The 18135-nt window shown below is 47.8% G+C and overlaps 1 protein-coding gene across 1 annotated transcript in view; it reads left to right on the top strand.

Moving 5' to 3' along the window:
- Positions 1 to 14337, top strand: part of plxna1b (plexin A1b) — a gene marked incomplete at its 5' end in the record, with an annotated part of 148814 nt that extends 134477 nt beyond the window's left edge. The window contains 10 exon segments of the mRNA XM_080846775.1: positions 1825 to 1891; positions 6228 to 6374; positions 6948 to 7107; positions 7723 to 7826; positions 7970 to 8066; positions 9119 to 9309; positions 11275 to 11444; positions 11643 to 11855; positions 12159 to 12309; positions 14203 to 14337. Coding sequence (XP_080702901.1) covers positions 1825 to 1891; positions 6228 to 6374; positions 6948 to 7107; positions 7723 to 7826; positions 7970 to 8066; positions 9119 to 9309; positions 11275 to 11444; positions 11643 to 11855; positions 12159 to 12309; positions 14203 to 14298 — 1396 coding nt within the window. The 3' untranslated portion in view covers positions 14299 to 14337.
- Positions 14338 to 18135: the final 3798 nt, after the last annotated feature.

Raw genomic sequence — 18135 nt, 5'->3', positions numbered from 1 at the left:
TTTTTTTCCACTCCCCATCCCCTTGTCCTCATCCATTTAGTCATTTTCATGTTCTTTGGCAGCTAAAGGCTGCCTTTTGTGCCAGCAAGATCCTGTTTTGAGTCTGATGAATGGGAAGATGGCTAAAAAGATGTCTGGGGGAATAGCAACGAAGAGAGAAATGGAGGAGAGCAAGGGATGAAAGAGACATTGCCAGAAACAATTGGAGCTACTTAGAGTACAACTAGAATGAAGCTATTCGTGTTATAGCCAACATAACTGCAGGTCCAGATATTATCTATCATCTGTCATCCTACACACACACACACACACACACACACACACACACACACACACACAGCACTCTTTGTCTATTGTTCTCTCTGTGCTGGTACATCTATGCTACTCTGTCGCAACACACTCCCAGCCAAAGGAGGCCAACAACTCTTTGTATGTGTGTGTGTGTTTAGCAGTCATAACTCTGTTTCTTTTCAGGAACACCTTATGTGCTGAAACTGGAGAGCCAAATATATTTCAGAAGAACAGGAACAGTCTGTTCTCTTTGTTACACTCTATTGAGGAAGGGTCCTACTCTCTTTCTCTCTCTCTCTCTCTCTGTCTCTGGCTCTCTGTCTCTCTCTCTCTCTCTCTCTCTCTCTCTCTCTCTCTCTCTCTCTCTCTCTGTCTCTGGCTCTCTCTCTCTCTCTCTCTCTCTCTCTCTCTCTCTCTCTCTCTCTCTCTCTCTCTCTCTGTCTCTGGCTCTCTCTCTCTCTGTCTCTCCCTCTCGCTCTCGCGCTCTCTCTCTCTGTCTTCCAAAGCCCCATGTCTCCCTTTTTTAACCATCTCTATCTCTCTCCCCCTCTATCTCTCTGACACAAACACCCTATTTTTCTCCTGTGCCTCCACCTCGCCTCCACCTCTCCTCCACCTCTCCTCCACCTCTCCTCCACCTCTCCTCCACCTTCACCTTCTCCTTCTCTTCCTTTTGCTTCTTCCGTTCCTCTGTAAACTCACTCTGAAGGAATGTATAATTAAACAGAGCGAGCCGAAAAACAAACTGTTTCCCCAAGTCCCTTCCTCCACGCCTTTTTTTGGAGCTGTTAACAGATTAGGAGTAATAAAGGCCACTAATTACCCCGCCTTTTAATTACACTCCTTCTGAGGGACCTTCCAAGGCTCCTTATTATGCTGCAGGTTCCCAGATTAATGAGAGAACTTACTGAATTATACTAATTGGTGTGTTTTTTTTTTAATGAAGATTGGTGGTTGGCGTTGTGTTCTTTTTTTTTTTTTTAAAGAAAGAGAGAGAGAGCACATGAGAGAGGGAGAGGGAAAAGGTTTGGTTTATTATTAGTGTTCGTTGATTTGTGTGGTGGTACGAGCTGTTCTTTTGAAGACTTTACCTCAGCTCATTCGTTTGCTCACTCGCTCGCTCGCTTGCCATCGCCGGCTTTGGTTGAATAATTGTATTTCGCGTGCTCTGCGTGCTCTTTGATGTCAGGGAAACAGAGGCAGAGTGCCTTGTGTGTTCTCTGCTGGAGGAAGCTAGTTTTGGAGTAGCTCCATCACTCTCGTTGAGGCCTGTCGTCACTCAGACACACTCTCTCCTCAAGCCAAGAGTTTTCTGTTGGCAAATTTTATTCTAGAAACAGTTTCCATTTGGAAGAAATCAGCATTTCCTTTTGTGTTGTCTCCTCTCAGCCCAGCACAGTCGTTTGCTTGAATGCAGCTTTTGTCTTCTGTTTCAATTTTTTTCCTCTCTTGTCTCGTTCACTTAAGGAATCTGGCACGTCTGATTCCTCTCCTCTCATGTTCACTCTCTTTCCTCCTCTTTTTTTCCTCCAGGACGGAGTCTGTGGCTGAGAAAATGCTGACCAACTGGTTCACGTTCCTCCTCAACAAGTTTCTGAAGGTGAGTAGGGGTCTCGGCACAAGGGCAAGCTGGGGAGGGTAAACCCTGTTTCTACAGGAAAGGCCACGCATCCACATGCAGACCCCTAGTCTTTATATATGTGTGTGTGTGTGTGTGTGTGTGTGTGTGTGTGTGTGTGTGTGTGTGTGTGTGTGTGTGTGTGTGTTGTGTGTGTGTGTGTGTGTGTGTGTGTGTGTGTGTGTGTGTGTGTGTGTGTGTGCACATCCACATGCAGACCCGCCTTTACATGAAGGCTAAGGGACACACGGCACAGCATTGAGTTCTGTGCAAATTCTGTTTCATCATTTACTTTCTGTAGATACTTACTGGGAGTCTTTATATATATATATGTGTGTATGTGTGTGTGTGTGTGTGTGTGTGATTGTGTGTGTGTGTGTGTGTGTGTTTGTGTGTGCACACTCCCAACACAAACAGCTTGCAATCCCCTGTGTTTGTTGCTTTCCTCGACCTCTTGCCCAGCAAAGGCTCATGGGAGCTTGAGTGGCGTGACAGTAAGGGAGGGTGGCCATATGTCTCTGGTTCTGACGTCAGATCCTACGCGAGCCCTCTGCCCTCTCGAGCATCCACATCCTCTGACACATCCCTGTGAGCCCCTGGAGAGAGATGGGATAGTCGGTAGAGAGAGGGATGAATGAAAGAGAGGGACAAGTGCAGAGCGTGGAGAGAGAGAAAGGAAGGAGAGAGATAGAGGGAGAAACGAAAGAGAGGGACAGGCAAACGAGTGCAGAGCATGGCGCCTGTTTTCCACACGTTTTCATTTGATAAATCATTCATCTTGCCGTGGCTCAGCGTGCCTTGCCTCGCGTCTAAAGATGGGGTTTCCTCAGAAGGGTTTAAAGCTGAGCTTTCTGCTCCTCTCACAGAAACGCAAATGTTATTTTAAGTGCAGCAGCAGACCATTCTGCTCACCCTCCCTTTGACTGTGTTTTGTTTACTTCACATAAAGACCCACTGCGTTGAATCGAAAAAGCTAGAGGCTACATTGGTTGAGACTGCAGTTTAATTTTTCTTCCGTGTGTTTCTAAAGCTCTTGATCTTGAGAGCAAGCTTACAAAAACCTGGAAGCCTCATTACACAATAAGAGAAAAGATATTTTGTTATTTTTATTATATTATTACTTTATTATATGTTTTAAATATGTGTTTATATATATATATATATTTCTTTTTTAATAAACAAAAGACAATTGGAAATATTTGTATTAACTTATCGATCAAATGATCAAAAACAAGGACATACTAGCTTCCTAATGGTGTGCTGTTATGTTTTATAACACGGTACGGTAAAAGAGGTAAGGAGACTGACAGATACTTTGAGAGACTCTGGCTCCTCCTAAGAGGGTGCACTTCAATGGATTGATGATGCTCTACTCAATGTCTGGCCGCCCTCCAAAGGCAACTCATTTAGAACAGTGTTATGTAACACTTCTGAAGGACTAGGTAATGGCAGTTACTCCGGCAAACTTCAAGCTTCAAACAAGACTCCCACTTCATCTTACAAAGATTCGCATTTGAAGAGCGTGATGTCCAGGCCTTTCATACCTTCCGCAGATGTGTGTGTCCGTGACTCTCCATGTCTCGTCCTGTTTGTTGTAACATGTTGAAGAGGAGTGAACTGGCAACCACCAACACAGCAGCGTTATCAGACGGTGCTTGGACTGGACGCTCGTCTGCCACTGATCGTTAGCATCTGTCTGTTTAATTAGCGCGGGCACTAACGAGGCAGAGAGAGCATATGGAGGCGAGCAGGGAAGAGGGAAAGCAGGCCGGCTAGAGTTTTTTGGGGCGTCTGGGAACAAGACCAGAGGGAGCCGAGGCGAGCTTTTTTGGTGGGTTGACGAAAGAGAGAATGGTCACGCTCCTCCAAGGTGATCTCGAAGAAGAGGAGGATGGGACGGGATAGCGAGGAGACGTTGGCAGGAGCGGAGGAGGTGACGGAGGACGGGGAGCAGCAGAGGAGAGAGAGCGTGACAGGAGCGTGTGGTGGAGGAAGTTGCACAGGAACAGAGGGAGGACGCGAGCGGCTGGAGGGAATCAAGAGTTCGATTGGCGACGAATGGCGGTAGCAGGTGTGGAGAGACGAGAGAGAGATAGAGAGAGTGCACTAAAGGTGAAGAGAGAGAGGGAGGGAGAGAGACAGAGGTGAAGTTGGAGAGAGAAAGAAGAGAGGAAACAGAACTGAAGTTGGAGAGAGAGCGCACTGAAGGTGGAGAGGCACTGAGAGGAAGGGATTCGAGTGAGAGAGTGAGTGAGTAGGAGGCAGCGTTGTCGAGATTGAGTTTGGCCAAGCAAGAGAGAGAGAAAGGCACAAGGTGAGAGAGAGAGAGAGCGAGGGAGAGCGCGATAAATGGCGAGAGAAAAAGAGAGAGAGAGATGTCTGAGCCCGCGTCTCATTGCCTCTTTGACATATCTCACGCACCGAAGTGCTTTCCGGGCACTTTTTCCCTCACAGTCGTTAACCTTCTATTAACTCCTCCATCAGTCGCTCCCAGCGCTTTCCCCCTGCAGGCCCCACAGCTACTTCCTCTTCTCCCCTCTCTCAAGAACCCACTCTGCCCATGCCCCCGGGTGCGCTTCTCTGCAAGTACCCTGGGAATGGCCATTAGCGGCATGTCAATCTGCTTCTGAAGCGCGCCCCAGTAGCTCTCTGTCTTGGTAATGCACTGGGTTAAGCGCACATGGAGAGTGTGTCTGGGCAACCAGAGGTGCAGTTATATGGAGGTGGGCTGCAGGGGCTACAGTGCACCTCAGGATCAATGAGCATGATGGCCGTTCTTCAAGTGCGGGCTACTTGTTCTCGTGCTCTGTAGAAACATCCACAGACTGGTCCCATAAAATGCCAGGGACAGCGTTGCCCCAGGCTGCGATGCCGACTCCTTTCACCGATTGTGCAGTAGAGGGCTATCTATCTTTAGCCATTCATTTTCAAAACTGCATTCATACTCTCTCAGAGTGGGACAGCTGGGCTCAGTGCTGCGTCATTATTATTTGGCAGACTCAGGGGAAAACAACAACAACAACAACAGCAGCAACAACAACGTCCATTTTCAGAGCTTGCCCTCCAGGCAAAAGAGAACTGAGATCATTACAACTTGACATGAAGCCCAGTGCTGGAGGGGTCTCATCTTGACCAGTTTGCCCACTGAGGAATGGCCCTGAGAGGAAGACAAAAAAAATAAATAAAAAAATCCCAACACAGCAACACAGATGAAAGGGCTTCTTGGCTGCTTTAATGGTGAGGCGGCGGCTGACAGGAGGTATGGAATGGATGGCTTTTTAATGCTCCTCTCACCATCTCGCGGGCCAGAGCTGCGGAGCGCCTGAGAGCCTACGATGACCCTCATTATCCACACAGGGGCTGTTGACAGTGCGGCTTAAGCCCGTCAGAGAGAGTGCTTTTGGGGCTGCTAAGCAGCACAACAGCTGCTCTGCTCCAGTGGATGCCTCATTTGTGTTGCATCCACCACCAGGTGTGTGTGTGTGTGTGTGTGTGTGTGTGTGTGTGTGTGTGTGTGTGTGTGTGTGTGTGTGTGTGTGTGTGTGTGTGTGTGTGTGTGTGTGTGTGTGTGTGTGTGTGTGTGTGTGTGTGTGTGTGTGTGTGTGTGTGTGTGTGTGTGTGTGTGTGTGTGTGTGTGTGGTGCGTGTGCGTGTGCGTTTGTGTGTGTGTGTGCGTGTGTGTGTATGTGTGTGTGTCTTATTGACTCAAGTGTTTGGGTGCTGGGTTAGTCCTATTCTTGGTCACACTTTTTTGCTCTCTTTCTTCTTCTTGTCTAACTCTCTCTCTCTCTTCTTTGTCCATCTTTCTCTTCACTGGCCTGTCATTCTCTCAGTGCCATTAAGAGTTAGTCTAGAGGTTCAAACGCTTCATGATGCACTGCATGGTGTGGTTGCTGACCTTTCAGAAAGTGCGGAGTTGAACATTGTTATTTGTTGGTATATTTGACCTGTGTGTTTGTGAGTGTGTGTGTATGTGTGTGTGTGTGTGTGTGTGTGTGTGTGTGTGTGTGTGTGTGTGTGTGTGTGTGTTAGAAGTATAGCATATGGACAATCACACTGCTCCCTCTCTTTCCCCCTTCCATCTCTCTCTCTCTTTCTCCCTGAGCTTTTTCCTTTTTTTCTTTTGTCAATGTAATGGTGTAAACCTTGTTGGTTGGAGGTTGTTATATTTTATGTGCTAGTGGTCTTATTGTGTGATGAAGTTAGTCAATGGTTTAATAAAAGAGTGTTAAACCTTTCTCTCTCTCTCTCTCTCTCTCTCTCGCTCTCTCTCTTTCTCTCTCTCTCTCTCTCTCTTTCTCTCTCTCTCTCTCTCTCAGGAGTGTGCTGGCGAGCCTCTCTTCATGCTCTACTGTGCCATGAAGCAGCAGATGGAGAAGGGTCCCATCGACGCCATCACCGGCGAGGCCCGCTACTCCCTCAGCGAGGACAAGCTCATCCGCCAGCAGATTGACTACAAGACCCTGGTTAGCACCACCACAATTTACACACACACACTCACTCACACACACGCACACACATGCGCACACGCACACACACACACACATACACACACATATACACACACACATACCACCTTCTCAGTCCTCCAGACTCTCCATCCTCAATCGCTCCATCACACACACACACACACACACACACACACACACATCCTGCTCTCGGCAGCCTCTGTGTCCATCTAGGAGCTGAGAGCTACATGCTAGCCCCAAAGCCAGAGTGCTTAGCGGGGCCGGTGGGAAAGCTCTCTAGTGTTCTGTAGTCTTCCAGAATGACTGATTGGGAGTCGGGAATTCAAGGGGGATTGCTCTGGCGTGACATCAGGTCCCTGGAGCCCTTTGTGTGCTGGGTCGCTTAACTCCCTGGGTCAGGGTTGCTCCAGTCTGACATCAGAACAGTGTGTTTGAAGCTATGTGTGTGGGTGGTTTGTCAGCCCCAAAGCATTTTTTTTTTTGTCTTTTCTTTTTTTTTTGTCTACTCTTTACTCTTTTCTCGACGCCTTTGGTCATATCTAACCCCCCCCCCCTTCCTCTCCACTGCAGACTCTGCACTGTGTGAACCCTGAGAATGAGAGCGCGCCCGAGGTGTTGGTCAAGGTGCTGAACTGCGACACCATTACCCAGGTGAAGGAGAAGCTCCTGGATGCGGTCTACAAGGGCACGCCCTACTCCCAGAGGCCCAAGGCGGCCGACATGGACCTGGGTAAGATAAAGGGTTGGTTTCGCCTCTCATGTTTACTTTCTATTCTAGAAAAACATGCATGCCATGCTTGCTTTCCTTTTTAGGAACTCTTTCCATAGCCTTTGCATGCAACCTGCCACTTAGTAACATGCAGTGAAGCTGAGCTATAATCTGTGTGACGGCACATTAGAATTCAGTGCTTACATAAGCGTAATCCTAGCCTAGCACTAGTTCATCTGAAATAGGGGGACCAGACGTCCTCTTTTACCAGGACATGTCCTCTTTTCGAGACCTAAAAAATGTGTCCGGCAGGGATTCCAAAATCGTCCAGGATTTTGCCTTGTTGGATACTTGTGTTCCACTGGGCCTTTCACAAAAGTAGTTATAACGCCCTTAAAAGTTTTGGAAAGGGTATCTCTCTTACGTTCCACCTTCTTGCGCAAGCTCTGACTGTAGAGAGAACTGTCAATGGTCGATAGCCTTGTCAGTTCTGGCAGATAGAATGGAACAGTGTCCAGTATTGCAAACAGGCTTTATTTGTAATGGCGTATACAGTATGTGCTGCAGCTTATTACTCAAAGCCAAGGGGGCATAGTGAAGAACACCGCCATGCTGACCCGTTTGCTTCTCCTGCAGAGTGGCGTCAGGGAAGAATGGCCCGGGTCATCCTGCAGGATGAGGACGTCACCACCAAGATCGACAACGACTGGAAACGCCTCAACACCTTAGCCCACTATCAGGTAGCTCAGAGCATACGCATATCCACCATTTTGCTAATATTTATTTTTGATATATTTATTTATTAATTTTTTTTATTTTTATTTCCATTTTAAATGTTTTTTTTATGACCTATACCCATGTTTCTTCTCTGTGCTTTGTCTAGGTGACCGACGGGTCAGCCATAGCTCTGGTTCCCAAACAGAACTCCGCCTACAACATCTCCAACTCCTCAACGTTCACCAAGTCTCTCAGCAGATACGGTAAACTTTCCCCTCCTCGCTTGCCAGACACTTCTTCATGTTCATATTCTTCCCCTCTCGCTCTAGTTCTGACAGAGAAAATCATTTTTCACCCAGATACACACACACACACACACACACACACACACACACACACACACACACACACACACACACACACACACACACACATAGGTGCACACTCATACATACATATACACACACCGGGGTCCTGATATAAATCAATAATAGCTTGGCTGTTACGCTCCAGTTCCACGCCTTAACTGATGTTCTAGTTTACTCCATCTTTTCCTAACTTCTCTCCCTCACCCTCTCTTCCTCTCGCTCTCACACACTCTGTCTCTCCTCTGTACTCTCTTCCTCTATCTCTGTCTTTCTCTCACTTTCTCTCATATAACCTCTATATTTCTTTCCCCATCTCTACCTGTCTGTCCCCTCATGCCCTGTGCTACAGTAAGGCGTGTGTGTGCGTGCGCGCAAGTGCGTGTGTGTGTGTGGAGTGGCAGGCGACTAGCATAAAGCCGCTGTCTGCTAGCAGGCGTCCCGTCCGCTCCGGGAGACTTTATTAGCCCTGTGAGCCGATCAGACGCTGCGTCCACACATGACAGCCATTAAATCCCCACTGTAGTGTCCTGTGCGCCAGAATGAGGATCACTGTCACAGGCGGAGAGAGGGAGAGAGGGACGGTGAGGGAGAGAGAGAGAAAGAGAAAAGAGGGGATTGGCACGTCACTTTAGTGACAGAGGGAGAGAGGCAGAGTCGGAGTGAGGAAGTGGCACATCGTATTAGAGTCAGGGACAAGAGCAGAGAAGGCAGGAAGTAGAATTATACTGTGGTGTAGTCACATCCCACTAGAGAGTCTTTCACACACACACAAACACACACATGCGTACTTCTTTTCTGCAGTTTTCACCTTGAAGCAAAAATAGTATGTACTTATCACTTTCCCTCTCCCTCCCCCTTCCCGTGTGTGTGTGTGTGTGTGTGTGTGTGTGTGTGTGTGTGTGTGTGTGTGTGTGTGACGTGTGTGTGTGTGGGACGTGTGTGTACAGAGAGCATGCTGCGCACAGCCAGCAGCCCAGACAGCCTCCGCTCCAGGACGCCCATGATCACACCTGACCTGGAGAGCGGCACCAAGCTCTGGCACCTGGTCAAGAACCACGACCACTCGGACCAGAGGGAGGGAGACCGAGGCAGCAAGATGGTCTCCGAGATCTACCTGACACGCCTGCTCGCCACAAAGGTAACCCATGTACACATACACATACACACATACACAGGCTCTTTCTCATGTGAGCACATGTGGTTCTGTAGAATGCTGGTCAACTGGCCAAAGGCAGGCATTTTAGGTGGCTTTGAGAAACATATTGATTATTCACATTATGAAAACACACACACATTCACACAGTTTGATGCTTTGCATATTAATTTCATGTTTAGGCACACGTCTCCTTTTGACCTTTTGCATATTTGTGTGTGTGTGTGTGTGTGTGTTACATGATTAACATTTTTCATAACCTTTTCATTAAAGCTCAATCTGGGTCAGAGGAGTGTAAGTTAATTAGGGGGCTGACCTTTGCCTATCGACCGGTAAGGGTTGAGGGAGGGAGAGAGAGAGTGTGTATGTGGGCTGGGATGGTGTGTGGCTATATCTTCTGACCGCCGGCAATCTCCCGGGTCCTTGTGGAGAGGGAGTCTCATCGACGTGCTGCCGCAGTTTGTTCCACATAAACAATATTTACCAGTGTTGCCACAGCCCCACCTACTCAGTTAGCCTTGTTATTGCTCCTCGGTTTGGAGTATTTACAGGTTTGTGCGTGTGTGTGTGTGTGTGTGTGTGTGTGTGTGTGTTTGTGTGTGTGTGTGTGTTACATGGGTCTGTAATACCCTCTGGTGGATCCACAATCCCAGCTCCACAACAAAACGCCAGGATTAATTTGTTTATTTGTTTTCCTGTGACATAGTTTCTCATCTTATAATTTGTTTTTTGGGCTTTAAATGATTGCAACTGTAGTGCCCCATATTTGTTGCCATGCTGGTGGGCATGCTTGAGTTCCATTGCATTCCAATCCATTGCAAGAGCCACAGAAGGACCCGGAAAGGTCTGGCATGTTCCACCTCTGCTCCTCTGAAGAGGCGTACCACGGTTACAGTTGCCATGGTGAAGGTGTAGAGATAGATGGGCCCTAGAGAGTGTTGTTTGCTTCATCTCCTCTCACAGAAGATACTTGAGCTGAATGATGTGACAGCACTGTCGTTTTCAAGGCTTTCAAACAGGATTGGTTATAGCACCTGTTTAGTTTGTACCCAATAAACGTTATTAGAACTTAGTTTAACATAAACATATGTCCTCCGAATGGTGTCGGGTACCAGTGCTGGATGTTTTTCCTCAGTATTTCTTACCTAACCGTCGTACTTTAGCCTCAAAATCATTTCACGTAAAGACAAGGTGTCCTCTCACACAGTGAGGAGTAATGTCCGTGTTTAATAGATTAATACTGGGGTTGATTTAGCCTTGGGGTGGCTAAATAGTTAGCAGGTAATACTGGGTGTGGCTATAGCCTTGTGGTGTTATTGTGCTGGCCCCAGTGTCTCAGCTGCACCTGCTTTTACTCTAATTATTTCGCTTTCTTCCCGATTAAAACCTGAGTTTAAGCACCTGGAATGAGCAAACTATCTCTCGCTGTCAAGTGAATGGCACAAGGTCTGTGTGAACCTGTGGCGAGTGCTTATCATCGTTGAGTGTCCTGTCTGAGCTCTTAGCCCACGCTAAAGATTTCAGGCCGGTGGCCGCTAACTGTGAACGGCCCTGGTTAAGGATGCAGCCAGTAATGAACTCAAAGCTAACGCTAACCGTGAACGGCCCTGGTTAAGGATGCAGCCAGTAATGAACTCAAAGCTAACGCTAACCGTGAACGGCCCTGGTTAAGGATGCAGCCAGTAATGAACTCAAAGCTAACGCTAACCGTGAACGGCCCTGGTTAAGGATGCAGCCAGTAATGAACTCAAAGCTAACGCTAACCATGAACGGCCCTGGTTAAGGATGCAGCCAGTAATGAACTCAAAGCTAACGCTAACCGTGAACGGCCCTGGTTAAGGATGCAGCCAGTAATGAACTCAAAGCTAACGCTAACCGTGAACGGCCCTGGTTAAGGATGCAGCCAGTAATGAACTCAAAGCTAACGCCGGCTGTCCTTGCTTTTTCCAGGGTACGTTACAAAAGTTTGTGGACGACTTGTTCGAGACCATCTTCAGCACAGCCCATCGTGGCAGCGCCCTGCCCCTGGCCATCAAGTACATGTTTGACTTCCTGGACGAGCAGGCCGACAAACACCAGATATCAGACTCCGACGTGCGACACACCTGGAAAAGCAACTGGTGAGTTTGTGTGTGTGTGTGTGTCTGTGTCTGGTAGTGTGTGTGTGTGTGTGTGTTTGTGTGTGCGGTTGTGTGTGTGTGTGTGTGTGAGAGAGAGAGTGTGATAGTGTGAGTGTGAATCTGAGTGTGTGTTTTTCTGTGCATCCATGTGTTTCATGTGAAGTACTCAACTACCTTTCCTCTCTCGGTCCTGCTCAGCCTGCCGCTGCGTTTCTGGGTGAACGTCATCAAGAACCCCCAGTTTGTGTTCGACATCCACAAGAACAGCATCACGGACGCGTGTCTGTCGGTGGTGGCCCAGACCTTCATGGACTCCTGCTCCACCTCAGAGCACAAGCTGGGCAAGGACTCGCCCTCCAACAAGCTGCTCTACGCTAAAGACATTCCAAACTACAAGAACTGGGTGGAGAGGTAGGCATCAGACACCGCTATTTATGTTCTAGATGGCTTTCCAGACACAGCTTTTCTAGATTCGATTCTAGATGGGTTTCCAGACACAGCTATTCTAGATTCGATTCTAGATGGCTTTCCAGACACCGCTTTTCTAGATTCGATTCTAGATGGGTTTCCAGACACAGCTTTTCTAGATTCTATTCAAGATGGGTTTCCTGACTTCATAAGATGTTCATTGAATTTTCATTGAATCGAGTTGATGATTCTCTCTCTCTCTTTTTGTTTGTTTTTCTTCTTGTTCATTTCCTCCTCCGTGCTCAGGTACTACTCTGACATCGCCAGGATGTCGGCCATCAGTGACCAGGACATGAGCGCGTACCTGGCGGAGCAGTCCCGCCTTCACCTCAGCCAGTTCAACAGCCTGAGCGCACTCCACGAGATCTACTCCTACATCGTCAAGTACAAGGACGAGGTGAGCCGGACACACACACACACACATTATTTCTGTCTCACACACACAAATACACTCGCACAGTCACTTGTAAACTAACTCACACACTGACCTTTGCACATACATACTCTATATCTTTCTCTCTCTCACACACACACACACACACACACACACACACACTCACACACACACACACACACACACACACACACACACACACGTGTGAGTCTTAATCATGTGATTAAAACCAAAGGTAAAGTGAGCCACACAGATTACCCAACCTCTACTCATATAATCACTCGTTTAGTACGCCTCAGAGAGAGATAGAAAGAGAGGCACCTGCCTACACACCCCTATCCTCGCACGCCCGCACGCCTGCCCGCCTGCCCGCTGAAATAATCACCACAGACATTCACCACAATTAGCCTGATTACAGTGAGATGATCCCTCATGCGTACACCAGCGCTCTCGGATGTGACCTCGCGGTCTCAGAAACATCTCATTGAGACCTGGAGGACAGAGCTTCAGAGAGCTTCCTTCTCGCTCTCTCTCCCCCTCTCTCTCTTTGTGTGTCTCTCTCCCTCTTTGTGTGTCTCTCTCCCTCTCTCTCTCTCCCTCCCTCTCTCTCTCTCCCTCTCTCTCTCTCTATCCCTCTTTCTCTCTCTCTCTCTCTGTCTGTCTCTCCCTTTTCTCTCTCTATATCCCTCTTTTTCTCTCTCTCTTTCTGTCTCTCTCTCTCCCTCTCTCTCTTTCCCTCTCTCCCTCTCTCTCCCTCTCTCTATCCCTCTTTCTCTCTCTCTCTCTCTCTCTCTGTCTGTCTCTATCCCTTTTCTCTCTCTCTCTCTCTCTCTCTCTCTCTCTCTCTCTCTCCCCCTCTCTCTGAGGCAGCTGTGTCCAACCAGTGATCCCCCTGCTCCGTCAGCCTGCTTTTTGGGAAGCACCAATTAAAGCCCAACATTTGTGTGTGTGTATGGAGGCTCATTTGAGCCATTTGTCATAACAGTAATGTGTGTGTGTCACTCAGTTGCGGGCCTGATTAATGCATTGCAGCTGCTTCCATTAGGCACTTCCCACTTATTATGTGCGATTATCCTGCCGCTACTGCTGGCTGGCACACACATACAGATGCATACACACCCACACACACACACACACACACACACACACACACAAACACACACACAAACACAAACACACACACAAATGCATTCACATTAAGTCGGTGGCGGTATACACAAAGACACACACACACATACTCTCAGATGCATACCCATTTAGTATGTGGTGGTATACACAAAGACAAACACACACACACACACACACACACACACACACACACACACACACACACACACACACACACACACACACACACACACACACACACACACACACACACACACACACACACACACACACACACACACACACACACACACACAGACACATTGCTGCAGATGCCAATGGCGTAGGTGCCTCTCTATCCTGTGCATGGAGCCTCTTAAAATCCCCTGACACCAGAAAGGCCAAGCTGACAAAGGAAACAAAGAGTGGCATTCAGCTGGCTCAGAACAGGCTGAATATTCAGCACACCTCGTCATGTCATATTACACGGAGCAACACGCAGATGTCTCTCTTTGCTGTCCTTCCGGTGCCTTCTCTCTCCTCTTTTATCTGTCTGTTTGTGTAACTCTTATGCATTCTTCCAGTCTCTTCTCTTGCTTTCCCTCTCTCTCTTCTCCTCTATTTCTTTCATTTTGTTCTGGCCACACTGCATATGTCACTAAATGCCCTTTTTTGCTCCCCATCTAACCTTTCAATTTCTCTTATTTTCCTCTCTCCTCTTTTTTTCCCTCACAAACCTCTCTATCTCTCCTCTCCTCTCCTCTCCTCTCCTGTTGCCTGTGTTCTCAGATCCTGTCAGCCCTGGAGAAAGACGAGCAGGCTCGCAGGCAGCGGTTGCGCTGTAAGCTGGAGCAGGTGATCGACACCATGGCCCTGGCCAGCTGAGAGCGGACTCGCCGACTCCACCCAACCCGCACCTCCAGCCTCCCACCTCAGCCCCCTCGACCACGTCACCATGAACCCCCACCCCACCCCACCCAACCCGACCCCCACCCCACCCTAGGAGCTCAGGCGGGCTGGAACCAGAGGGACAGACATGTGGGTCCACTCCCCACCCATAAACTACAGACTGCAAGGACAAGAGCAGAACACTGGAGGACACGCAGAGCTGGGCACACTGTGTGCATGTGTGTGTGTGTGCGTATGTGTGTGTGTGTGTGGTTGTGTGTGTGTGGGTGGGTGACCATTCTCAGGTCGACATACACACACGGCATCACAGATAAGCATTTGTTTATTATCGTCGCTGTTGCAATTTTCTTTTTCTACTTGTTTTTTTGTTTTATTATTATTATTTGTGATGCTGCGCGGAAGTGTGTGATGTCACCATATTCCACGCACGTGAATCCTCCGTCAAGCTTTTGGCGGAACTCCAGAAGGAATGTCGAGACGTTGGCTAACCCTCCAGCCAATAGGAGGGTGTTTTCTCGGATCATGTGATCGACAGTGGGACTTGTGATAGGCCACGTGGAGTTTTAAAAGACTGTGTCGTTGATGATGTTTCGTGTGTGTGTAAATGTAATCAGCTGCCCCCTCTCAGCGCTCCATGTCACACGTGTTACTGCTGAATTTGCACAGTTTACAGAAACAATTACAAAGGAAAGATATAAAGATATTATATATGAGATACAGTTCCATTTTCAATGAAGCAACAGTGGATACAGAAAAATGTATTTGCCATTTTAAATATCCACACATACACACACACACAGTGAAAAAACAAGTGAAATGAATTTGATATTTCAACTACATCATAGAGATGGGAAAAAAAAACGTGTACAAAAATGATCAAAACTTCTTGTCCTGTGCCATGGTTTATTTGAATGTTGTTTAGTGCAAAGACATTTTGTTCGATGGAATGTGCTATGATTTGAATATGAACTTGCCTCGTGACTGAAAAATAAGAGTGTTTAGACTATTAGACGACAAAAAAAAGAAAGAAAACAGCGGAGGTTGCAGGCAGGGAAAGGCTTGCAGAAAACAAGAACTGAAGCTGAAAAGATGACAGAGAAACAAACAAAAAAAAACTCAATGTCTCGCAAAACTTGAAATCACTTTAGTTTTCTCTAGGTGTCTGGGTCCACGGGGAGAACAGCCTCAGTACACTCACACAAACAAACACACATACACACACATATACGCACAAACACATGCACACGCACATATACACAAAGACACGCACCCATGCACAAACACACACACACACACTCTGTGAAAGCCCAGTGCTGGCGTTGTAAAGTATGTTGCACTGCTTGCCTCCCTGCCCCTCGCCCCTCGCCCCGCCCCAGTGAGCCTGACCCAGGCAGGCATCTGAAATGTGAAAGGTGAGAGGCCAGTTGGCAAATACCACCGGAGCTGTCGATCAACCAGTGAATGATTTGACCCACATGATTGACATGCTCAGGCACCAACCCCCCCCCTCCCCCTATGCCAGTGTACATCCTGACTTTTTGTTCATCCTGCAGTACCTCCTTCTCTGCTGTCGGTTTTCCTTGCTTTCTTCCCATTTTTCTCTTTCTCTCCTCCATAGTCTCTCCTCCCCCCCCACCATTTTCTTTATGTCCGGTTCTGTCGTCATCTCCTTCCGCGTTTCGGCAGTGCTCATGGCTAACTAGAGTCGTTTGCTGTGTTCAGGGGGGCTCAGTCTGCTTGCTTTGTTCTGGCAGGACTGAGGTGAGGTTAGGTGTGAGGAGATTAGCGCCACCATCGCCACTGTACAGGGCCTGGCACAAAATGGAGGCGAAGCCTTCATGAGCAGCATGATCCGGCACGTTGTGGTGTGTGTGTGTGTCCCCCACACACACACACACACACACACACTTTTCAGTTTGAACCGTCTGAGCGGAAGGAGCAAGAGAGAGAGATAGAGTCCCAGTTCCAGGGAGCGGCACATCAACAAGGCTGATCAGAGGAGGAGAGAGAGGGAGAGAAAGAGAGAAAGAAGCTTTAGCTTCAGCTCATTACTGCTTCAGACTCACTGTTCAGAGAGAGAGAAAAGAGAGAAAGGCGAGGCGAGGCTTGGAGATAGCAGGGTGTTTTTCTCTCCATTTCAAGTCATTAGCAAGATGAGGCTAAGTAATCCTGTTACCCCCTGACCCCCTTTGCCATCACTGTTAGTGGATGTGTGCGTGGGACTTCAACTATGACTTGTATTTTAAAAAGAGAATTTTATTATGTGGAGGTCTTGGATGAAGTTTGACTTTGATTACTGGATTTTCTTATTATTATTTGACTCGTATAATGGTATTACATCCACAAGCCCCCAACCCCACCAGTCAGATCCAAAAGCTGTTTTTTTTCCCCCAACATGTTTCTTTCTTATTCTTTCTTTTTTTGTTTATTTATTCTTTCGGTCTTCCTCAAACTTTGAAGGATGTTCCTGTAGACTTAGAAGTATGCGGGGGAAAAAAAAAAAAACAATATCTCAGTCAATCAGTGCACAGCTTCAGCCCTTGTTTTCAACCTAGAGGACTAGCGCTCAGATTCCATTGATGTTATTCAGATGAGAATCTTTGAAGGGGTTTTCTGCCACGGGACAATGAATAGCTGCTGCTGTTTTTGCCATTCTTTCTCTGCTGTCTTTTTAGTTTTATTAAGTAGCCTTGCCAAACTGCTCCTTTCAACTGTCTATTGAGATGCAGAGATTGCATTAAATTTTAGATGTTTTGCATGAAAGCTCGATTAATTTAACTCCGTGAACAAGACTTCTTTTACTTTTGCATGATGCGGCACAGGCGGCCGCTGTGATTGGCCGTGGCCGTTTTTTGATCTGGACGAGATCTCTCATCACAGGCGAGTTCAGGAAGGGTCGGCCATGATGGGCGCCCCTGGGAGTCTGCCCAGCTGATGATGAGTCTGTTACTCACTGAGTGAGTTTGACACGCTCATCCATATTTAACCAAGTCCAGCTATAAAAAGAACCCGCTCTGCGCTGGCTACACACTTTTTTCCTCTTTTCTCCCATTCCCTTTCTCCTCAGAATACCCTCCGTTTTTTTTTTCTCCACCTTTTTTGCTGTGCACGTATCTTTCGACCAGTGTAAGATCTTAGCTAATGAAAATGGATTACCTTGGAGCGCACAGGCACAGCGAATCTACTAACAACCGGCTTATGAATCGTCAGCAGTATGTGAACACATACCGGGTGGCACATTATCCATGAAATCATTATGGGCTTTTTCAAGCGGTTTTACTTTTTCAGTTTCTCAGGGCTAGAGTACCCCTGCTGTGAAACCAGCAAGCCGCCTTTGGGCTGGAACCATACAGAGGCATGTTCCTTCAGTCAGAAGGTCTCCAGTCCTGTGTTTGGGGACGGGGCTGGAACCATGCTGAGGCATGTTCCTTCAGTCAGAAGGTCTCCATTCCTGTGTTTGGGGGACAGGGGTGGAGGGGATGGGGGATGTAGGCTTTGCCCTTCGAGTAAGCTCTTGCGTTGACAGACAGTGCAAAAGCCCCAGTCTACTAATGGGTGATTTTGGGGAGCAGTTCCTGTGTGGAGCCCAAAATGGTCTCTCTGCCTTTTAAGCCTCTAAGCGCTGTGCTGTGCTGTGCTGTGCTGTGGGTGAAAGTGGACCCAGGTGAGCAGCGTGGTGGGATGCTCTGATGATAGGCTGCTGTCTGTGAGGAACGTGAAGTCTCTTGAGGTGATGGACTCTTGAGGTGATGGAAGTGAGCTCTACCCCCCCCCCCCCCTCCCCCACCCAGTTCTGCACACACACCCATACAC

The sequence above is a fragment of the Sprattus sprattus genome, assembly GCF_963457725.1.
Source record: "Sprattus sprattus genome assembly, chromosome: 10".
Classification (NCBI taxonomy): domain Eukaryota; kingdom Metazoa; phylum Chordata; class Actinopteri; order Clupeiformes; family Clupeidae; genus Sprattus; species Sprattus sprattus.
This window is presented reverse-complemented; position numbering and strand designations above follow the sequence as displayed.